General features: G+C 45.5%; 1 protein-coding gene across 5 annotated transcripts in view; it reads left to right on the forward strand.

Annotated features, from left to right (window-relative positions):
* The first annotated feature begins 594 nt into the window (after positions 1-594).
* NTRK2 (neurotrophic receptor tyrosine kinase 2) overlaps positions 595-24,381 on the forward strand; it is a 337,144-nt gene continuing 313,357 nt past the window's right edge. For 3 of the 5 annotated variants that reach the window (XM_077749483.1, XM_077749486.1, XM_077749487.1), the window contains exons 1-4: positions 595-751; positions 1,278-1,398; positions 1,688-1,905; positions 2,352-2,925. In XM_077749483.1, the coding sequence (XP_077605609.1) occupies positions 2,714-2,925 (212 nt within the window). In that variant the 5' untranslated portion in view covers positions 595-751; positions 1,278-1,398; positions 1,688-1,905; positions 2,352-2,713. Of the gene's footprint in view, positions 752-1,277; positions 1,399-1,612; positions 1,906-2,351; positions 2,926-24,381 lie in introns of those variants that run through there. The other 2 variants (XM_077749485.1, XM_077749484.1) reach the window with 2 other exon arrangements.

Here is a 24,381-nt window from a genome sequence, read left to right on the forward strand (position 1 = left end):
GCAGGAGGACTCCCGCCGTTACACTCAGCGCCCTGGGTTTGTACAAAAGCCCCACTAGATGTTTTCCATTCTCCTGTAAGATTTAAGGCATCACCAAGATGTAAGCATTCACCTTGACGTTCGGGTTTTTGGATCACTCCCACCCTCCAGCTTCTCAGCAGATCCGTGACCTTTCTTATCTTTTGAACAAGATCCCATCCGGTCACCCTTTCTGGAGCTGAGAGCTACCCGCCTTTTTCCAGGGAAGGAGCTCGGCAAGGCCGGGAAAGCGGCGCGCCGGCGGGGTAGGGGCGCGCACGCGTGGGGCGCCGCTGGTTGCGCATCTGGCGCCAGAGCGCGCCCCCAGCGCAGTGCCCGCCGCGGCCGCGGGAGTGGGTTGGTGCTCCGGAACATGCGGGGCGCTCTCTCCCCGCGCGGGGGCACCAGAGCCTTCGGAAGTGTCAGGCACTGCGGTGCATTTTCCCAGTTCCCTTTTAAATGACTGCGGAAAAATAGACTCTCGGAGCCGCAAATGGGAAGACGGATTCTCAGACAAGGCATGCGAATGCCCCGCAGCCGTCATTTAACTGCACCCGCAGAGCAGTTACGGTTTGTCACCCGGCCCTCCCGGATCGCCTCGTTTGTCCCTAGTGAGACCCCGAGGCTCTGCCCGCGCCGGGGTTGCCGGTAGCTGGATGCCTGTGGTGCTCTGGGCAGCCCGGGCGCAGGGCACGCGTTCGCGCACACCCGCGCACACACGAAAACGCGCAAGGTACGGCAGGGAAGCGAGGGCTCCGGGTGCCCCGCGGGGAGGTGGGCATCGCGGGGAGTGAAGCGACGATCTGGGAAGGGCTGCATACTGCCAGGTTGAAAGATGAGGGAAAATGACGCGGCGCCACACATCGGACAGGCCAGGGTTGCTGCCGCGCATTTAGGGAACCCAATACGCGTCAGGCGCGCTCCCTTCGCCTCACATGTCTCTATTTCCCGGGCGTGTGATGCGGGAACACAGCGGGAAAAAGACCCACACAGAGAGCTAGAGTTGCATTTGGAGACTCCCCTCCCTCTGCAAAAGCACCAACAGGAAGACCCTCTAAAACCACCGATCCCCAAATAGATGGTCCGGAATGGGGGCGGTTATCCTTGGTTACCAATGCTGAACACGTTTTGGTGTTTACAATATTTATTTATTTTTAGGCTAGCTCGCCCTCCCTTTTAGGCAGGATGGGAAAGGAGAACGCAACGGGGAGGGAGAAGGGAGGGTGGATTCCTATAATAAGAATCAGCGCATTTTTCAGAGCTGAACCGAGCCCGGTTTCCATTTCATAAAAGGAGACAGCCTCTACTGCGATTGTACAAGAGACCGCGGTGTGAATTAGGGAAGACAGGCGTCGAGCGGTGGAACGGTCCATCTCGGAGGTACCTGATCTCAATGCGCGCGCGCGCACACACACACACACACACACTCACTCACACACACACACACACACACACACACACAGAGGCGCGCGCGTCTACCCGGCCAGGATGTGTGCGTGTGTGCGCGTGTATGAACTCCCACATGCTGCTGCTGTCTGCTCCTGGCCAGTGGCACCGATGCTTCCCTCCTCCTCGCTCGCCCCCAGATTCTCCTCCCCTCCCTGTTGCTTTTGTCTGGAGGGTGTTATGGGTTTGTGTGTATATGAGCGTGTGTGTTTTTGGATTTCAGACTAATTTTCTGGAGTTTCTGCCCCTGCTCTGCGTCAGCCCTAACGTCACTTCGCCAGCAGTAGCAGAGGCGGCGGCGGCGGCGGCGGCGGCTCCCGGAATTGGGTTGGAGCAGGAGCCTCGTTCGCTCCTTCGCTCGCGCTCTCGGCGCTCAGTGCCCGGCGGCAGGAGGAGCCTGCATCCAGGCGCCGCCGGCGGGCGGTAGGCGCCGGAGCCCGGGTGAGCAGCGCGGACAGTGCCCTCCGGCGTCTTGGCCCTTGCTGTACCCCCGGGGCTGCCGCGGAGGCTCCCCAGGTGGGACGCGCCGCGCCACCTGCCCGCGCCCCCTGCGCCCAGCGGCCGTGGCGGATTCTGCAGCATCATTGGGGACCCCGTCGCGGAGCCATCGCCGCCGGCAGTCTCCGCGTCCCCCATTAAAGGGTCCTTCGCCCGGCCTGTGCTATGGAATCCTGTCTCGGGAACCCTTGCCCTATCTCCACTCCCTCGACCTCAGGCTTGGAGAGAGGGGGAGGCACACCGGTGGCCCCGGAGGCGTCAGTGCCATCGAGGGGCCGGAGTTGGGCATTTATCCATCTACAGTCCCCTGGCTGGGGTCGGGGTGGGGGTGGCGCGAGCACGCTCTATGGGGTCCTGCCCTCAGTCTTACGCTGTCTGTTTGTCCTCAGCCCCGAGGTGCGTCCCGGATCACAGTGCGCGTCTAGCAAGAAGCCTGCGTCCCGGGGAGTGCCGGCAGCGCCGCGGGCCGGTGCTCGGCGCGCCGGGCCATGCAGCCGCGGCCGCGGCGGAGCTCCGAGCGGCGGTAGCGCCCCCTGTGAGGCGTCCGGAGATGCCCCGGCCACTGTGAACTGTGCCGCCCGCCAGGACACGCGCAGCCCCGGACATTGTCGGCTTTGCGAGCCTGCAACAAGCACCGGGGCGAGGGAGCGGCGATCGCGGCGCAGGCCGCTGAGCAGGGGCAGGGGAAGCGGGCCCTTGCAGCGCGGGGACACGTACTCAGTCTGACTCGGGCTGGCACTGGCGGCTAGGGATGTCGTCCTGGACGAGGTGGCATGGACCCGCCATGGCGCGGCTCTGGGGCTTCTGCTGGCTGGTCGTGGGCTTCTGGAGGGCCGCTCTCGCCTGTCCCACGTCCTGCAAGTGCACCGCCTCTCGGATCTGGTGCAGCGACCCTTCTCCGGGCATCGTAGCGTTTCCGAGGTTGGAGCCTAATAGTGCGGATCCTGAGAACATCACCGAAATGTGAGTTTCTGATGCTCTTCCACCTTCCTTGTCTCCTGGTCCCTCGAGCTGGGGCTGGCCAGGCATGTCTGTCACGGGCATGGATGTTGTCTCAAGTCTGGGGAGAAGTCAGACATCAGAGATATGGGACTGGGCCATCTGTCAGTTACCTGTTTCTCTGGCTTGGGGCTGCACAAGGGGAGAAATGGACAGTTGAGAATAAGTTCTAAGTATACTGTATGTGTCAATAATATAAATATGTATATTCTCTGTGGGAAGGGATTCCAAGCCCTGCTGGGTGTGCTTTACAGGCTTGCTGTAACTTAGTTTTGGACATTTTTGTTTCACAAGGTGCTATGTGTATGTTGTATTAAGAGAAGTTCCAGTAATATTTACTAGAAGGGTTAAAAATAATGAACTTCTTGAAATCTGTTGAAGGAGTTCAGTCTCCCCCTTAACATCTTTCTATGAGGTTTGGAGTTCACCAAGTTCCTTTTTCATTTTACATATCAGATTTTGCTTAGGAGATGGCCTCCAGAGCTGGCCTTGAAAATGGTCTGTAAGAGGAGAAGTTCTGAGTGTTGAAATGTGCTCTCTTGAAAAGAGAAAATGTGCTCTGGGAAGCCTAAAAGCCTGGTCTGATTTAATTTGGACCTGACTTCCCAGAGATAACATTCTGAGACCATTTGGATTATAAATCTTAATTGCCCATTGAATAGTATATCAGGACTAGGCTGGATGATAAAGCAGGGTGTAGTACTCTGGGCTGGACCCCTGTGTCCCTGGAAATGTTTGAGCTTGCCAGGGTCTGATGGGGAAGCAGAATTGTGTATTTAGGTCCTCCTTGTGGCAAGTCCATTACCAAGTGGGGATTCACCAGTATTCCCCTGTCACCTCTCCTGGAAGTGTATCTTCCCCCAATGGGGACTTGGCCATTACCTGCATCTCATTGGCATGGGATTGTATTCATCCGTGTAGAGGATCAAAACGCAAAGTTTCTCCTAGTTTTCCTTATGGTGTGTTTGATGCTAAGATAGGCAGCCCTGAAAGTAGGGCTTGGGCTGTGGCCTTCCGGTTGTCGAGTGCGCATGCTTTTTTTCCCCTCCCCAGAAAACGCATGCCTCGTTTCTGCCAACGTAGTTGACCGAGATAACCTGTTTTTTAATGTAAGTAAGAGTCCTTCCTGGCCTCTGTTGTTCATTCTGCTGGTGATGCTCATGTTAGAAGGCTCGGACAGAAGGAAATGGCAACAGCACAGAGGGGAATGTGCAGGCCTAGCAGAGCTGAGATGTGCTGGGAGCGACCAACTGTCAGGCTTCATCCCGGAGGCTGGGATTTTTTTTTTTTTTTTTTTTTTTTTTTTTTGGCAAGGATTGGAGAAGGCAGTGCTGGAGAGGGAGGGGGTGTAGGGCCCCAACTGTGCCGGCCCTGGTTGGCCTGGTCAAAGAGTCTGTGGCCTTTTATCAGGATCTGTATCTTTTTCATGAGATGGGACGTCAGCAGTCAGATGGAGGAAGCCATATGGAATTCAGAGCCCTTCGGACTATTTTGAGACCAAGGGGTCCGTGCCTTTAGCCCGTCAGATGCCTTGTTTTGTTGTTTTTAAATTCTGTATTAGATGATGCATGTATAATGAAGGAGGAAATGAGATAGGGCCAATCATGTTCACTGTAACATTTTTTCCCACTTTAATATTTTAAAGTCATCATCGGAGAAAAGGAAAATAAAACTCTCTTTATATAAAAAAAATACCATTTTAAACCTTTGTGGTCTTGGCTGCCTGGTATGTATGAAATCAATAGATTTGAGTTGAGCTTTCTTATATCAGTTCTCATAATTGCTAATTACTGTTGTTCCTTTCATAGCTGATGGCAGGTTCCTATTTTCCAGCTTAAAAAAAGGATTCTTTTTTTTATTTACTGAAGTGTTTGTCAGTTATTCATTCAGTGGCACCCTCATTTTCTACTGTTATTGTTTTTTTTTTTCTTTTGATGTACAAATCCATTGACAGTGAGAGTCGGGAAGTGTGTAGGGTGAGTGTTTGGGATGGGGGCTTTACGTTCTTAGTGATGGTAATGGGGGTGGTGGATGTGAGTTCTGAGAAAAAGTCCCTGTCTCAACTCTGTCCCTCAGCTTTTTTTCGAGTCCAGCCAGTTTGTGCCCTGCTGTCCTGTAAGATGTATCCAAATCCTTGTTTGGAAAGCTCTTCATAAAGTTATTTTGAATTCTGCTGTTTTGGTATCAAAATGATACCCGTGGATGGGCTTGTTGAACTGCTGTCCATATATGACACCATCTGGCTCTTTTTCTTACATATTAATATTTGCTTGAACAGCTTTTAGATTCTTGGCCAGTGGATACCAGCTACAGTTGGAAACAAATTATACTTTTTTTTTTAAAGTTTGTTATTAGACCCAATTCCTGAAATAACCTGCTTTAAAGTTCCAGTTTAATGGTGCTTCCCTGAAAGGTTATGTTTCTAGTTTTTTAAATAGGAAGAATGTAAGTAAACTGTAATTCGAACTTGCTGAGGCAACAGTTTACTGTATCACTTAAAAATGGTGTATCACTTAATACCTATATATTTGGGGAAAAGTACCCAACTGTGCTTTTTAGGGTTCAGAGAGAACACATGGTAGAACATTCTAAAATCATATGTATAGACTAATCCAGAGGTGGGATTTTATTTTTTGTTTCTGCATGCGTATTTTAGGCCAACCTGACGTTTTGTTTTAGAGTCATTGTTTGAACCTGTTTTATCAAATATTCTCCTAGCATAGTATGTGTCTCCTACTCTTTAGCCACCAAGGTGATACCTAGATCTATCTCTCTGTCTATAGACCTGCCTCCCACCTGCCCAGCATCACACTGCTGCTAGGTGCCAGCTTCTCTTACTCTGAGATGGTTATACCAAAGCAGTGCTGAATTAAATTTACAAATAATACCGTCACCAAGAAGTGGAATTCAAGAGTATAGCCTACAGTTGGAATTATGTAACTGGCCAGTGAAGTCTCTGTAGTATCAGGTGCCCAGATGTACTGTAACTAACATGAAATTTACCATCTTAATCATTTTTAAGTGTAACATTCAGTAGTGTTGAGTGTTAAGTATATTGACATGGTTGTGGAAGGGGGCATGTGTTTTTTTATTGCTTATATTTTTTAAAGATCGGTGGTAGCCTTTTTTCCTGAATTTCTTGGGTGGTAGTTTCTGATATGGGGGTCATATTTGGAGACAAGTCTAATATTTTCCCTCTTAGTGCAACATAAATAGAATTTGCAGCTTCTGCCGCCAGAGCCTCGATGTGCAATAAATTGTTGGCTTGGTTAAGCGACTGCAATGTTATGTCATTAATACATTGATTTTGGCCCCCTCACATTAGTAAGCTTTTCCACTGCAATTAATTGCACTAAAAACAAGTATCCTGACATTTGTAAGAATTCAGGGAAAGGCATCCGTTTTTATTAGTCTGATGTTTACCTCTCAGCCCCTCCACTGGGGGTTTTAGAACTTTGGATTGTGCTTTCCATGCATTTAAGAACCACGGAGTAAGTTTTGAGTGTGGTTACATAAGCCACACTGGACTTGTTAATAAATAAGGCATTCTAATTTACATCATTCATTATTTAACACAACTTGCAAGCAGCGGTTGAAAAGACACTGTCTTTCCAGTGAAGGTATTTACAGAATTCAGCCCCGCTTGACCATGGTTGGTGTCATATCTTCAGTCTCTGCATGAAGGAGGTTTTTCTTACATTGGGTAAAGCAATTGAAAAGCCCCTCGACCCTTCTGACCCTACTTTCTGAACCTCCTTCGACCCCCGCATCACCTCTCATTGTCTATACAGGAAAATGTGTTTGATTTTTTTTCTTCTCCGAAAAGTGATATTTCCTTATGGGAATTCAGAGTACTCGAGTGAAGGGAAGGGCCTGGGTTATGTGTTATTACAAGCAAGTAATGGGAAGTTGAGATAATGTGGTCACAGTTCCCCAGAGCTGAGCTTAGTTCTGTTTAAAATCTTTCACTGTTTCTATCCCATAAACCTCTGTTTGTGTCTGCTTCAATATTCCCTTGTAAAGATGTTTTCTAAGCTGAAAAGTTGGCCGGACAGCTAAGAATTGAGGTCTCTTTCTCCCTAGGAACATTCTGTATGATCTCTTTGACTATATCTGGGTCGTCAGAGTATAAAACCTAGAGTTTTTGTTCAGCTGGGGAAGGGGAATTCCTTTCTCTTTTTTTGTTCTTTTCCTTTCTGTGTGTTTCTGTTTCTGATTTTTTTTTTTTTTTTTTTTTTTTTCTNTTTTTTGCCTTTGGTACAAAGCAAGTGTCCCGTTTTAACCCATTGCCCATCTTGGCTGTTAGAGAAAGAAACACTATTAAAACATTATTGAATGCTACACACTGACGTTCAAGCTTCCAGACTAACTTACCACTTCTCTAGACAGCTTCTTGTAACTTCAAACACCATAGGGTGGAATGTGGCATTGAACCTGCTGCCCGTTGGTGCAATGTCAGGTTCTGGTTCCTCTTGATGTTTACAAATCCACTGGATGATTTTTTTGGGAGAGATCATTTAGGAGGACACATGTTTTACTCATCTGGTGCATGTGAGAGAGAGAAAGACAGAGGGGAAAAAAACTGAACCTTGGGTTAAGAGCTGATTGACCCTTTTGATAATCTACTTGGTCTAACTGGTTTAAAATACAAATCCCACCCCCAGGTGGCAGAGGGCTGAGCCCCGCAGTGGCCTGATAATTTTCACTCTACATTTGATTGCTGATCGATCTCCATTAAAGAAGGCAAAGATCTCACATAATCAGGGTGCCTTCTTACTACTTTGGTCTCTGGGCTGTTGAAGGGACTGGGAAGTCAGTAAATATTGATCTGGAAGATGAAGGAGTGAGAGCTTGTGAGGGTCATAAACCTGGGAAGAAAAGTCATGCATAGGTACTGAGTTTACCTGGTGTTTTTGTTTTTTGTTTTTTATTTTAAGACCTAGATGTCACAGAGAGTTGGAGTCAGGAATGGCCTGATCTTGAAGCAGTCCCTTATTATGTGGGCTTGAGCTTGTCAGATGTAAACTGAGGGCTTTGGATTCAGTGCTCAGACAAGTGTCCCCTGCCTCTGCAGGTCACGAAGCTTCAGTGGCAGAGATAATATGGTTTATACATTAGTTATGAAGTGAAGACTCATGTGAGAATCTGATGGCTTTCGGTGACCATGTCGCATGTGCATGTGTTTGGTGTCTGCTCTCAATTCCCCAAAGCATGTCTCTTTAAGTGTGAGCTGCTAATAAGATGGGTGGCATGTTAGTGCCAGGTTGCCGAGTCCAAGGTCACACACAGGATCACTTAAAATTGGTACCACAGAAGTAGAAAGGTCCCAGAGATGCTCTGCTCTGGCCCTCTCAGCACACACCATGCCAGTGAAGAGTCTAAAGCCATGAAGACAACATGGGTCCAGAAACTCCTTTTCCTAGCATCCAAAAGAAGTGCCATGGCCTTGACTTTGGTGGACCTCCCTTCTCTTCTGCACCCTTAGATTGAGCCTAACCCCAGCCCACCATCTGAGACATGTCAGGGATGTGAAGACAAGTGTAGTGCAGCCAAGTCTGTTCAAAGCTGTCTCTACCAGAGACAGAACAGTCAACAAGTTCATGAGCTATTGATGCCAAAGCAATGGCCTTGTCTTCACATGGGAAGAAATGTGTTTTTTGTTTGCATTACTGTGTTTTTGTTTTTGTCTTTGTTTTTTATTTTATTTAAAAAATGTTTAATGTTTAATTTATTTTTTTTTGAGAGAGAGAGAGACAGCATGAGCAGGGGAGGGTCAGAGAGAGGGAGACACAGAATCAGAAGCAAGCTCCAGGCTCTGAGCTGGCTGTCAGCACAGAGCCCAACATGGGGCTCGAACCCATGAACCATGAGATCATGACCTGAGCCAAAGTCGGACACTTAACCGACTGAGCCACCCAGGCGCCCCGTCTTTGATTTTTAAATGTCAAGCCTTCTTCTTCTCTAAGCACTTCATACACAAGAGTCCCGCTGAAGAGAAGAGCCTTTACCAACTGGCAGCAATGAGGGATGCTCCCCACTGTGGCTGTTGGACCATCTTGGCAGGTTGGGTGTGGAGGGAGGGCAGAGCAGACTCAGAAGAATGAAAGGTGCTGCCCCAGGAGTCTTTGCCACAGTCAAGAGTGCTAATGTAAGTGCGGGACCCCACAGCCCTTTATGCAAAGTCCGTCTTAGCTCCTGTGAAAGACCTGTGGCCAGAGCACATTTATTCTTTCCTTCCTTGGGTTTTGCCCTTGATTTCTCTTTGCCCTAAGATTGATAGCTGAGCTCAATGACTGAGCCATTGAGCAAGGTTAAGGATTGTTGACTCACATCTAGGATTCATTCTGCCCCCATTTTGTATATTGTCCATGGCCTGCACGGAGACATGACTCTGGGTTCAAGCAAAACTTCTCTCCAGGGACCTGAAAGGCTCCCTCCAGACATCTGCTTATTTAGGTTTACAATCTGACTCTGAAGTAGGATAGGAGAGAAGGTCTTGAGAGCCTCAGAGGGACTGTCAGGTTGATTGGTTTGTCCAGGGCTCTCTGGTGGAGCAGAGTGTAATTCAGGATAGAACCCTAACTAGTGTCTCTCTTAGGGCTCTGTCTGCTTAGCGCCACTTGCCCAAATTTGGCCTCAAGAGCACAAGCAATTTCAAGGAAAGTGTAGAGAGTCAAGTAAAAGTTCATAAGTTAAAGGGCATGACAGTGGGAAGGAGGTGGAGTGGGGCTTCACCCCAAGTCTTTGTCCTGCCGCCCATCACCATCTCCACCTGCACCATGTGTTAGACTATCAAGACATCAATGATTTGTGTATTCCTTGTGAATATAGCATCTTCTAGTATAGAATAGAGATGGTAATAATCACACACCACCTAGAGTCTCTTTTCTATTGCAAATAAAGACTTATTGCTATTCCATACCCCACACTTTCCTATAATGTTCATATCTGATCAATCCTCAAAGGACACACACACACACACACACACAGACACACACACATCCGGACTCTACTTGTGTGTATGGGATGTGTCTATGAAGATATAAATGTATGTATAAAACTCTACCAGTTTGAACTGTAAAATTCTCCTAGTAATTGAGATTTACTTCCTTAAACCACCTAGATTTTTCTTCCCTTTTTCTGCTGTGATAGAATTGACATTTCATGTTTCGGGTGTACAGCGTAATGATTTGATATTTGCACGTATCGTGAAGTGATCGCCAGCATCAGTCTGGTTAACATCTGTCGCCACACATTGTTATGCATATTTTTCTTGAGGTGAGAATTTTTAGATCTATTCCCTTAGTAACTTTCAGATTATGCTACAGTATTATTAACTATCGTCACCATGCTGTACATTACATCCATTACATCCTCACCCAGAGTTTTAATTTTGTTTTAATCATTCTGGATTTCTCTGGATGAGGACCTGAGTGAAGTAGTGATTATAGTTCTTTGATTCCATTGGCCAGAGACCCATTGTGTCTGTCTTCTGTGGTCAGTTCTCAACATAAACAAAATCATCAATGAGGCATTTTGGGACAATTGCTACAAGAGTGTAGTTTAAATCAAAAGACAGTGGAATTTTGGATTTTAGTCTCTGAAATAGAGTGCAGTCTAAAATGGTAGGCTCTTCTAAACTTTGATTTTTGTCACCAAAGTGGTGTCTGGTGCATGTGCCGCAGAGTCCCTTCCTGTGCTGGAATTCTTGGACTGGTGCTTGCTGGCTTCCCATCTCGGGTCTTGGTTTACTCTTGTGTGTGGCGTTTATGCTGGGGCGGCAGTACTGGGTGAGAGTGGGCTTACGGGGATGGCCTCTGTGTCCTCGGGCAAGGCATGGGACATTGCTAGTCTGTTCCCGGGTTCACTCCAGGGCACTTCCACTGACACCCCAGTCTCAGCGTTGGGGAAGATTTTGTGCCCGGACCACTTGCCTTGCATTTCTTGCTTGGGATTTTTTTTTCCTTTGTCGCTCTCCTTTCTTCTTCTGTTTCTGGTGGTGCTTCTCATTTCCTTCCCCACTGCCGCCAACACCCACATGCATGTGTGCACACACGCACATGCACACACACACTCAGGCAGGCACCTGGCTGCAAAACCCTTTTAATGGACTGTGAAGAAATCCTGGGTTGCAGGGACCGTGGGCGGACCGTCACCATTCCCACTGAACCTGGCTTGACAAGCTTCACAGGGCTGAGAGGTGGCAGCGTGCAGGTACTGGGATGACTGGAAGGAGCCCTGGGCAACAAGATGGGATGTGGGTTTCATATCTACACTCTCCTGTCCGGTGCAGGGAGCTGAGAAAATCAGAACTTGCATATAAAGGGCAGGTGTTCTGATCAGGCACGAACATGTGGATTCGTTGATGTAATTACTGAAAAGTACAGGTGGACAGTACATGTGGAGTAGCTGTCCCTGGTGGGGGGGAAAAACATCATTTTCTGCTTACAATGCTGCAGAAACTTCCTCCCTGGCATGCTTACCCCCTCTCTACCCATGTGCCACGCTGTGCTGGTGTGGTCTTTCTAAAATGCTGATCTCATTATGTCACAGCTTTTTTTTTTTAATTTTAAAAGTTTATTTATTTATTTTGAGAGAGAGAGAGCGTACGCGCGCAAGAGAGCTCATATAAGCAGGGGAGGGACAGAGAGAGAGAGGGAGAGATAGAATCCCAAGCAGGCTCCATGCTGTCAGCACAGAGCCTAACATGGGGCTCAAACTCACGAACCATGAGATCATGACCTGAGCTGAAATCTGAAATCAGACCATTAACTGACTGAGCCTTCTGGGAACCCCTATGTCACGGCTTCTAATTGCCCTGTGGTTCCTCATGTCTCTTAAAGACCAGAGTTGGTTGCTGTTGTTTTGTTTTTTGTTTCTTAGTAAAACAAAAACAAAAACAAAAAACACCCCAAAAAACCGAAACACCAATGCAGATCATCATTACCTTGCTATATAATAAGGCAGATTGCAGTCCTGTGGACCCAAATACACAGATCAGCATCACGTTGTTTTTGACACCAGTAGATCTATAAAGGAGTGCAAATTATAACTGGAAGCTTGCTTGGTGATCTTGGAATTAGAGCAAGGGCACTTAATTCTGCATTTAAAATGTTAAATGACATTAAGCTAAGCTTGCCCAAGGCATCCATCTCCGTAATGGGAGAGCCTTCACAAAGGGAATGCAGAACTTGAAGTACTTTGGCCGGGACCTGTGTCCCCTGGATGGACACTCCTTTTTCTCTCCTTCATTTACTGCCCAGCACCAATTCTGAGTGACACATTCTTTCTTTGGAAAGGTTAGTGTTTTCAGCCAAGCTTGCTCAAGTCTGGGAACCATTCAGATTCCTTAAAAGTGATTTTTACACATCTTTTCTCCAAAACACATTAACTTTATTGTATGAAACTTTATTAGTGATTAGCTTTTTTTCAAAAAGTTTATTTTGAGAGAGAGTGTGAGTGGGGGAGGGGCAGAGAGAGAGCCAGAGAGAGAGAGAGCCAGAGCCAGAGCCAGAGACAGAGATAGAGAATGATTGGGAGGGAGAGAATCCCAAGCAGGCTTGCACTGTCAGCACACAGCCCCATGTGGGGCTCTATCTCTGGAACCCTGAGACCTGAGTGGAGATCAAGAGTCCAAATCTTAACCGACTGAGCTCCTCAGGCACCCCAGGAATTAGCTTTTTGAAAGTAATCTTTGAACCTGATAAGAAATGCAATCAGTACAGAGAAATGTATCATGAAATGTTAGTCTTGTGTTGTGGACTCCAAGCCTCTACACTCTCAGCTTCCAGAAAGTCTCCTCACATACATGAGTGCGTATATATGTCTTTTTTTGTTTCTACACAGAGGAAGGCATATTCTCTCTACCCACTGCTCTGTATGTTGGTGTTTATTTACTTAACACTGTTAAGTAAAGTGTCTTGAAAATGTTTCAGTATCAGCACATGCCCACCGATCTTGTTTTTTTCACAGGGACACAGTAACCCATTGAACAAAAAGGCTGTTCGTTCTGCACCAGCCTCCTTTTGAACAACCTCGTCTACAACTTCTTGTACACATGCATGATTTTATCTATAGGAAAATTCCTAGAATTTGAACTGCAGGGGCACTTGCAAGATGTTTGGGACTTTGATAGATAGTGGCCAAGGTAGTCTTGCAAAGGGAGGGTGCCGTTTCATTCTACAACCCAAACTGGACCCTGTTATTCTACTCCTCGGCCAATGCTATTTGTTATCCAACCTTTCGACCTTTGTCAGGTCCTATGCCTGGGCAGTAGTATTCACCATTGTTTTATTTCACAATTCCGTAATCATGATCCAAGTTGGACGTCTTTTTACATGTATGTAGGTCCTTTGTATTTCCTTTTCAGTGAACTATGTTTGTCATGTCTCTTAGCTATTTTCTTTTTCTGTTCAGTGGGTGGCCTTCTCAAAGCATGGATTCATAATATCTATTTAACAGAAAGAAAATGTGTATGTTGAATGATGTCTTGTTTGTCTTCTGATGTTGGTTCCAGTATTTCCTCTTTTTCCTTGGGTAACACAATTAAGTTTTTTTTGTAGTGAAATTCATTATTTCTTTTATGGCTTCTATGTTGTAAGTGGGGCTGCAGGATTTCCTCTCTCTGAGAGTACAAAATAACTCCATGTTGTCTTCCACTACTTTCACTACTTTATACTTTTATATTTAAAGCTTTGCTCCATCTGGATTTTCAAAAATGAGGAGAGAGGTAGCAAAGAAAAAATAGTTTCATTATTTTTTCAAGATAGCTGATCAGCCAATCAGGTCTCTTGATGCTGTAGATGATATAATTCTACTGTTCCATCTGAAATTTCAGCTAACAAATTGGGTCATTTGGGGATATACCTTATTTTGTTAGTCAGCCAAGCTATTTTTAATCACTAAAAGTTATATCTCATAAACCTTTATATTATTATATTTTTCTGTTTAAAGTATTAGTCTCGTTCACTAGTCTTTTCTTTCAGAATTTTCAGTAATTTTTGCATGATAATTTTTCCATAGGAATTATAGGAATTGCTTGCCTAGCTCTCCCTATATTATATTGGTGTTTTATATTATTTTTTTTAAGTTTATTTATTTATTTTTAGAGACAATGAGAGCGTGCAAGTGGGGGAGGAGAGAGAGAGAGAGACAGAGAGAATCCCAAGGAGGCTCCACACTGTCAGCACAGAGCCTGATGGAGGGCTTGAACTCATGAACTCTGGGATCATGACCTGAGCCGAAATCAAGAATTGGACACTTAACTGCCTATGCCACCCAGGAGCCCCTAGATTGGTGTTTTAGTATATGTGCTGCCGAAGCAAGCACCCTAGATTGGTGTTTTAAATTGGCTTAGTCGGTTAAGCATCTGACTTCGGCTCAGGTCATGATCTCATGGTTTGTGGGTTCGAGCCCCACGTCGGGCTCTGTGCTGACAGCCAGCTCAGAGCCTGGAGCCTGCTTCAGATTCTGTGTCTCCCTCTCCCTCTGTACCTCCCCTGCTCACACTCTATCTTTCTGTCTCAAAAAGATAAATAAACACTAAACAAATTAAATTAAGATAGTTTTATGTTTATATGTTTAAACAAGTCTTAATAAGACTTAAAAGCCCTGCATCCTCAAATTCAAGCCTCATTTCTTGCCTTTCCCTTTCTTCAATGAGATAACGCATCCTCTCTGGGCTTTCAGTTCCCCTAAGGGATATACTCTTACTTGACTCCCGGGCTTCACACTGGCTGGCCTCTCTGCCTAGGACACCTTTCCCATGCCTTCTGTCTCTGGCTAAATTCCTCTGTCTCCCTGCCCCTGGGCTGTATCCCCACCATGTGCTTTTCCTGGGTTCCTGACCCCAGAACAGGTCACTTTGCAACATCAATGTGTGCCTGAGTACCCTTCCGTACACACGGGTAGAATATAAGCTGTGTGAAGGTGAGGACCACATGGAGCTTGGTCACACCCTTCCCCAGTGCCCAGCATCATGCCTTAGACCCCCACGTGGCACACACACGTGGATACACACACGTGTGTGCTCCTCTACATAGCTATCATTGAGAATTCTAAATAAGAGTATGTGGTAGATGTTCTTTGGGCTTTCAACAGGGAAATTTCTAGACATGACTTTTTGAAGTCATCAGGTTAAGATGTTTGTTTAAATACGTAACCTTTATGGAATTAAGTAGCACAGCGTTGGTTCATGAACAGTAAAAAAATAAAATCAGTTCACTGTAGAGACATAGCATAGCTAGCTGGAAAGGAAGGAAGAAAAAGGCAAAGCTTTGGCAAGGGGGGCTTATCCTGTGTCCAATCAGAAGGAAGGACAGCAAAGAGTTTGGGAGGGTGTGGGCAAGTGGATGAGTGGAGATGCATGACAGCCCAGCTCAACACCAGAGGCAAATTCAGGGAAAAAGAATCATTTTAGGGACATCTGATCTCCATCGAACAAATAGGTCTAATGAGAAAGAGTTGTGCCTTTTCTGTTGTGTAATGGCTAATAATGGCCATTCCTGTGGTTCAATTGCACTTATCCCTGTGACTGCATTTGTGGTGGGGGTTCACATACAAAGCGATTCTGGTGTGAGATTGCAGATGTGATTTATCCTTCTTGGAGCGTTGGAAGGTAGAGGCTGTTCATTTTCCTTTCTTTTTAAAAGATTTTTAAAAAATGTTTATTTATTTTTGAGAGAGCGAGAGAGAGAGAGAGTAGGCAGGGGAGGCACAGAGAAAGAGAGACAGAGAGAGAAGAGACACGAATCTGAAGCAGGCTCCAGGCTCTCAGCTGTCAGCACAGAGCCTGATACAGGGCTCAGACCCACAAACTGCGAGACCGTGACCCAAGTTGAAGTTGGACGCTTAACGGACTGAGCCACTCAGGTGCCCAGAGCTGTTCATTTTTCTTAAAGAACTGCAGACATCAGGAGTATGAAAAGAGAGTGTGGCAGGTCCATCTGATACCTACACTTTTGTGCCTTTGCAGTCAAGGTGCATTGGGCTGATCCTGAGAGCGTTTCATGGGGCTTCTTTTATATTTATGATAATGAACACTATCAGGCATCTTGAAATTTTGATAGTTGTTTGCAAAACTGATCATAAAACAACTGATAGACATATGAGATTGGGAGGCTCTTAAAAATAGACTGGGGAAGTATATAGGTGAACAGATTGTGTTGAATAATCCAAAAAGATAATTCCCCCTTGAGATAAATATCATCCATTTATTTATGTTTACATGCTGCAGTATGTTCATAATATACATACAAATGAAAATAGTGTAGACTCCATGTGTATTTTGAAAGTTAAATTTTTAAAAAGGAAGGAGCGTTATGGAACCAATACATAATGTTTAACTCTCATGAGAAACGTCTTCATTTTGGTTGAGTCACTGACTCTGTTAGTAAGCCTGGGTGGCCTTATGGGATTTGACTTATTAGCCATTTCATTTATTCCTTCCGGAAATGGCTCTCTCACCAATCAAGAATATCTTCTGGTGCATTGAGGGCACTCTTGAGCCTTTGATTTCCCTCAGTCTACCCTAGAATCTGTCTTCGCTCTCCTTTCATTGAATCTTGTATCCGTGTACACCTCAAGGGACCATAGATATCCTGTTGACAGAGTCCTTTTTTCCCAAGGATGGCTGGACTGGAGGTCAGCATTGAACCGTTCGTATGTACATATGTTGATTGTCTAATCAATTCCTTCATTTATTTAGTCCATTAGTCAGTCAACACATATATTTTGAACATGTCTTCCCCACCAGGCGTTTTTCTGGGTTCTGGGTAATAAGACTTAGGCCAGCTCTTACCATTTATGACTCGTTGAAAGGTACCAGTGGGGGTCCCCAGTCAGGTCACCCCCATCCTTCTCTCTTGAAGCCCTGTGGACAGTCTAGCCTCGATGTCAGAACTCCGTCCACACTGGCACAGACGGCAGCTTTAGACCTTGCCCCCTGCCACACAATTGTGCCTTGGGGTGAGTCACCCTCAGGAGGGCAGACCTATGGAAAAGGCCTGCGCAGGCTTTGGGAGGAGACTCGGGGTCTTTGGGGAGGGAATTCCAGAATCCTACTGAGTCAACAACGGAAGGTGTACGAGCATCCTGCCACCCTGTAGGCTCACTGCCTCATATGGAGGGAGTTGGGCCAGAGGGACCACCAGAGAGGACCACTAATGTGCTTGGACACAGCCCAGAGCTAAGGGAAAACGCTGGCTGGGGCTCTGCCTTGGGGATGTGACCTCTGCATCAGTGTAGTTTTGGGCTGTTGGGGATGCTCTGGAATAGAGGAGGCATGGGGCTTATGCCGCGGGGGTGTGTAGCGGGGTAGGAAAGCTTTCTAGACAGCTTCTCTCATGGCTGTCTGTGCTCCTTCTCTTCTCAAGCACCAGGCTCCATGTTTCCAGCAAGGACAGCACACAGAAATCCACCCCACAATAAGCATTGTGCTATCACAGACCCAGACAGACCAGGACAGCACAGGTCTGTCCCCAGCAGTTCATGGGGATTGTTACATGTCAGAACCTACCAGTTTCCACCTTTCTCTCTTTCCCATACAGATTTTTAAATTTCCCCTGGAAGGTTTAGATCTCAGTGTAATATTTGAAGAATCAGCTCATTATGGCTGAATTATTATTATTATAATAATTTTTTAGTGGCACCTTAGGAAGATCCTGGGATTCTGAAAACTGTCTAAAAAGTTCCTTTCCTCATTATTTCTTTTTGCGAACTGAAAAATCACTGAATATGTCTATTGCCATGTGTATAGGAGGAAAGGCAAATTATGTTTTCATTTTCTTGAGGCGTTGGTATAGGGGAGGGATGCTGATTGGGAAGCAAGATTGCTTGGTGGGTTCAGACCTCCCCATCCCCCGCCCCATGAAACTGATCTGCCCCTGCTACATTGGATGACTTACTAAAGCTCTGTGTCTCAGTTTTCCCATCTGTCAAAGGGGACAATAATAGAATCTTTCTCATCAGATTTCTATGAAGCTAAAATGAGCAGACACTTGTAAAATGTTCATACTAGTGCCTAACACATAGTAAGACCTTGGCTGTTAATTTTTATTTGGCATGGCTCTCCTGGATTATATTCTGGAGGAGAGTGGACTCTGTAGGGCTGGGGACGGTAGGAAAATCTATCCTGCGTGTGGCACCCGACAGGCGCTGGGGTCAAGAGAACAGATGTAAAAGGACATTGGTTCCTTTTTGTTTGTTTGCTGTTACTCTCCTACGTGGGACCCACTCAGCTAGCTGATTGGGACATTGACCATTTGTGTGCTGAGCAATCCCTAGTCAGATTTAGCTCAGGTCATGTCCTTTTTTCTGCAATTTTGTTTTGTTCCAGAATCCTGGTCCATTTTATTTGTTAGGCTGTTTATAAGAGGTCCCCTGGAGTCTGGAGGTTATCAGTTAGTTTGTAACTCATTTTTTCTTTTAACTGTCTCTCTCACTCTTTAATTGTAAAGCCTTTAAAAAATGTCTTTTGAAAACTTGCGGTGAAATTCACATAACATGAAATTTACTATCTTAACCAGTTTTTGACAGGTATATTTCAATGGCAAATGTTCGTTCACACTGGTTGCTCTGTCCATCTCCAAGACCCTTTTCTTTTGCAAAATGGTCACTCTGTACCCATTAAACAAACGCACTCCCTATCCACCCTCCCCACAAACTCCCCTGCAGCTCTAGGCAACCTCCCTTTTGCTTTTTGGTCTCTTGTGAATTTGACCATTGTAGGCGATCTCAGAAATATCCATCCATTTGAACCATGATACTGTCTATGGATTGAAGTTTTTATAAGAGATTTGTTTTGGATTTTTAGATGCACTCACATTTCCTTTCTACAAAATAGCTTCTTTTTATTGCTGCCTTACACAGCCACTTCTGACTGGGATCCCTTTTCAGAAAAGCAGCATCTTTGTAGTTTCACTCCAAAGAAAGTAATCTCTAACCTTCTATAAAAATGACTAAAGGTTAACATGTGAAGTGAAACCAGTGAAGATAAAATTGGAAGTGTTGCTCACATTCTATCCTCTCCTTACTCCCACAGCCTATAAATGTTGGATGAAAAATTGTGCCAAAATCAAAACAGACCTTCACACAGAGATCCTAAAATTTTACCGCTTGAAACATTCTCCTTTCTTGACGTTATGCCTGATGCTCATTTTTTTGGTGCCTTGCTTGATCTGTCCTAACGCTGGAGCAGTAATATTAGTTCCAAATAGCATAATTTGACCTGACCGGAGGCCAAGAGCTTTCAGAACTGTGTTCTGTTGTGATTAGTGCTGACTTGAACGCTTCTTAAAATTCTTAAGGCCTGGGCTAATCATTGGAAGTTCTTCTTCACTAGTCATAAATGAAACATTGGTTGGCCTGAAATAACTGGAAAAGAGGAAAATGCATTTTTAAAAATATAAGATAATTTATCCGTTGGATTGGAGTTGCAGGAAGATTTTGTGAACAGTCATTGTGAAGCCCAAGAACAACCTGCGGAGGCAATTATTTACTAATTATTTTCTTGAAAGCAACTATATGGTAATTCTGTAAGTCTTGGCCTGTTGGTTCCTAATGGCCACCTAATTTGCAGTGAACGAAATTTTAGAGATGTCACAGTTATTCGCCTTATCATCGGTAGTTGAATAACCGGCAATAATTATTTTACATGGTAGGGTCAGTAAGGTAAAAATGAGAGGGAGGGGATAAAGAGTGAAAATAGGGGTCGGGACTCCCAACCAACTCAAATGGTTCACGTGGTTGCTGTAGCTGAGTGCAACATTTGTTCTCAACTTCCTGGCTGTGAAAAGAGAAGCTCATTATTGGTAAAGAGAATGCCTACTAATTCCACAGGAACATAGCTTTGACTGGCACTATGTCCTGAAAGGAATTTCTTTTGCAAAGACAATGAGTGATGTGATTTGCAGCTTTTATGAGAAATGCACCAGTAGATTTCATTTTCTTCTTACTGAGAAAGCCAATGACGGTTGGGGGAATGTGACAAGGATGTAATTCTGCAAGGAGGCTAACGTGCCCCCCTCCCCAATTGAATATGCCCCTGCTGTAATTATAAAACTGATACAATGCATGAGCTCAGGCTCCTTCCCCAGTACCCTCTGCCGAGCCAAGCTTTGCCAGAAGCTGGATTGCAGATGATTTGAAGTTGTCCCCTCTGACCAGAGCCTGGAAAATTTTAATCTCTGGTACTGGTTAAGGCCAGATCCGTTCTCTTTGGAAACCAGACAAGCAGATGGTGGGGCTGACATCCTTTTACAAAGACGGAGCAGCCTGGCCTACGTGCTCATCCAGGTGGAAGCCACCCTGTCCGTGGATGGAGATGAACTGGGGAAAGACCAGCAGGCAGATCCGAGCTTGCCAGAGAAGCAGCCCTTTGATGGCCCCAGGACCTGGGCAGATGCCCCCGAGACCTTGGAATTCCTCCCACAGAGCACAGCAGAGATGGTTTTAATCAAGAAGCTGTTAGGGGCAGGTGTGACCAGAAGGCTTCCCAGCCAGAGGCAAAGTCTGCTCAGGCTCCTGGGGTGCCCCCAACACAGAGGAGGATGGCTCCTTGAGGGCTTGCCTGGATGAATTAGCTGTAGAGAGCAGCCCAAGTCCCCTGGTGAGTGGACTCATGTGTCTGGTGGTTCTATATTGGCCAATGTTAGAGGATACCCACCCCCTAAAATTTTTTAGCTTAACTATAACTTAAGCCTCTTTCTTGACAGTTGTTGTCTATTGGATCATATCCATCCTGGGGGTCTTCATTTAATATGGTGAATCTATGTCACCATACCTGTTCAGTTACTTGTCATTCCACTTACTGTGGTACATTGCTGTGACTGCTCCAAAGGTCTGAGATCCAATGTGAAATATACATTAGGTATTAAATTAGTTGGAAAGAAAACTGTATATATAGTTTCTCTGTATATATATGGAAAAAACATGTCCATATATGGATATGGGGATTGTATTTACCACTCTACCAAGTATCGCATCATATGTGGCTATGTTTGTATCAGTTTTAGTTTTTAAGAACAGAGGAAGTTTCTAAAGCTTCTGGAACAGGTAGTGGTAACTCTTTTTAAAAAGTGAGGTATTTTTATTGTGGCCTCTGTGTCATTTTATTTTAAATGTTTATTTTTTTAATGTTTTATTTGTTTCTGAGAGAGAAAGAGAGAGACAGCATGAACAGGGGAGGGTCAGAGAGAGAGGGAGACACAGAATCTGAAACAGGCTCCAGACTCTGAGCTAGCTGTCAGCACAGAGCCTGATGCAGGGCTCGAACCCATGAACTGTGAGATCATGACCTGAGCTGAAGTTGGACGCTTAACTGACTGAGCCCCCCAGGCGCCCCTGTGTCATTTTATTTGATGCAACTCATAGTAGGGATGCCTGTGCCTGGGGGCGACCTGTCAATGTAGGAGGACAGTTGGAACTCTGACATCTCAGTAGAGATTACAAGCAAGAATTAAGTCAGGTGTCATGAAATCTTTCCATGGGCTAGTGAAAGAGCCGAGATCAGTCGGGAATGTGACCAACTGGACATGTGCCCCAAACCTCCAGGGACAGTGTTACTCAGCTTGTCTTGACTGCTGCCAGGAAGAAATGCTAGTCCAGTTTGGCAGACTTTCAGTTTTTTTTAAAGGGAATATGGAAATCTAGAATTTTAAAATGGGATATCTTCCTGTTTTGGAATGTTGGTGGCTAATAAGAAAAAGTAAAAAAAAATAAAGGACACTGTGTTGATCAGATGTAGACTGGACCACATGCAATTGCTGTGACTTCTGGTCAGTTTATAAGGTTTGCATGGCATGTAATTTGTAGGCTGGTGTCCAATCTGGAGATTGTGTGGAAGGCTATGCTGATAAGCTCAGTATTTTCTGGGGAGAAGATCAGTACATTTTATAGAGAAAGCCAACTTTAAGGTTTTTTTTTTTCATAATTGATTGTTCTGGTCATAAATTGTGGTGTGCCTTGTGGCATCCAGCTTGTTGATAGAGGGAGATGAGGAAAATGCTGTGTAAATACTCTGAGAGAAACCCAGACTGTAATTTTTTTCTTTGTAACATTTTGCTGCAGTTTTCTTATAATCTGTGTGCTGAAGGGAGCTGAGACCTGATCAAGTCCAAGTGTTCTCTTCCACAGGCGTGGGCCCTGGACGCAGGGTGAGCTTAAGCTCAGGAGCTGGTTGGTGACCCGGCCACGCCTTGAACCTCAGTCTCCTGCTCATTGTTCCTCGTAACAAGCATTCATTGAAGTCCCTGTATGGGACCTCAGATGCCCTCATGAGGTGGGACATCTTAATTTCCCCAACACCCTGACAAACAAGGCACCTGAGGCATAGGGACCTGCCCCAGGTCGTAGGGCTCGTAAGAGGTGAAGCTAGTGAGTTGTGTTTATCCTTCACACCACACCAATTCTTATTTTCCAGGCACTTGAATTATTAAATTCCCTGGGTAGTTGGGCTATTCTAGACAAGTGCAGTTCTGAGAGTTTGGCATTGTGGAAGAATCTGGAGAGTTTTCATGTCCCTCCTGTTACAGCTCTGTGTGCATACAGGGTGAGAGAACATCTTGTAAAAGGTCCTCATTCCTTTCCATGGACTCGTTTTTAGGCCAGGATTATCTGTGAAGCTACAATTTTAAGAAAAGCCTCGTGTAGAAGCTATTTGGTACCCAGAGTGCTGGATTTATATGTCCACAGTCCTAGTGGTGTGGCTTGGTGGCCGGGAGCTCAGAGTCTAGAGGTGGGTAGATTTGGGCTCCAGTCCTGTTTTGGCAGCAGCATGACCATGGCAAAGGGACCTGGGATGGTTTTGCTTCAGTTTCCTCTTCTGAAATGTGGAAGCAATCACGGTGCTTTCTTGGTAGCATTGTTGCATTAGGGGTACCCTTAATCTGTGGGTACTCTAGTGCCTGGCGTGTGGCACTCCACCAAAGGGAATTACTGGTGCTTCTTCTATGGCCAAACAGCATACACTCATAGGCCATTTGAATTCAGGTTTGGAGCATGCTTATTTGGCATTCTCTACATTCATGTCTTCACAATCGGGGTGATGCACCCTCTCATAAGAATGGACAAATCTATCAGTCTGTTCTCATAAGAAGAGACTGGTAGAGTCCTATTTGGAGTCTTGCTCTGGTCCATCAGAATATCACTTTTTTTTTTTTTTTTTTTTTTACAAATAGTTTATTGTCAAATTAGTTTCCACATAACACCCAGTGCTCATCCCCACAAGTGCCCTCCTCCATGCCCCTCCCCTCTCCCCCCTCCATCCATCAGTTCTCAGTTTTTGTCAGCATTCAAGAGTCTCTCATAATATCACTTTTACCTGCTCAGGGATTGACCTTCCAAACTTGCAGCATTTTTGCTGAGAAACAGAAGCTGCCTAGCTGTGAACCCAGGGATTTTTACGGATTCTGTTCCTTACGAAAGAAATTTTAACAGTAGAGAGGATCCCATCAGAGTTGAAGTGCCTCACCCCGTAGCTGTAAACCTGGGTGCATATGGGAATCTCATGGGGCAGTTCCAGTTCTACTTTTATTAGCTTCTTTGCTTGCTTTTTTGGTTGTGGTGGAGAGTGGCCAGCATAGCGGGAAGAGACACCATCTGGAAGAGCGGCCATTAGAAATATTCACTGTTGGGGCACCTGGGTGGCTTAGTCGGTTAAGCGTCCGACTTTCGCTTAGGTCCTGATCTCGTGGTTCGAGGGTTCGAGCCCTGCGTCAGGCTCTGTGCTGACTGCCAGCTCAGAGCCTGGAGCCTGTTTCAGAGACTATGACTCCCTCTCTCTCTGACCCTCCCGTGCTCACACTGTCTCTCTCTCTCCTAGAAATAAATAAAACATTTAAAAAAATTTTAAAAAAAGAAATATTCACTGCTGTTGCTATTTCTTTCTGATATGTTGCCAAAGTACAGTTCAGGCAATAAAGTCTAGGCTATAGGGAAACTTCACTTTTGAGCAGTACTGCTGTTAAGCTAATTCACATGAAGGCAAGATGCGTTCAAATCACTCTTGATTCCTTCGGACGTTACCTGTAGAAATGATCTGATAGGCTGTTCAGGCCAATGTGAAATCTTTTAAAATGGAATAAGTACCCTTTCTGGGAACCTGTAACTCAGAGATGTTTCTGTGAATTTTCTCTAAAATGATCTTTCCTCTCTTCTTTTCCAGAAAGCCTCCCATAAGCTTCTTGTGAAACATTAGGAAAGGAAATTCTTTACCCTCCAGAAAATGTCTTAGTGAAGGTCCTGGGTGTCAAGTTGAGACTGGAGATGCTTTGGTGGGAATACGGAGTTAAATGGCAAACAGCGTAGACTTTGCTTGTGTTCACGTTCTTTATCTTTTGACTTTCTGGTCATTCTTCAAGTCCTGACCTCCATTCAAGCCTCTGCTGACCTGCCCAATCACATCTCGCGGTTCTGTCCACTGTG

This window comes from Crocuta crocuta, unplaced genomic scaffold (genome assembly GCF_008692635.1).
Source record: "Crocuta crocuta isolate KB4526 unplaced genomic scaffold, BGI_CrCroc_1.0 scaffold99, whole genome shotgun sequence".
Taxonomy (NCBI): Eukaryota; Metazoa; Chordata; class Mammalia; order Carnivora; family Hyaenidae; genus Crocuta; species Crocuta crocuta.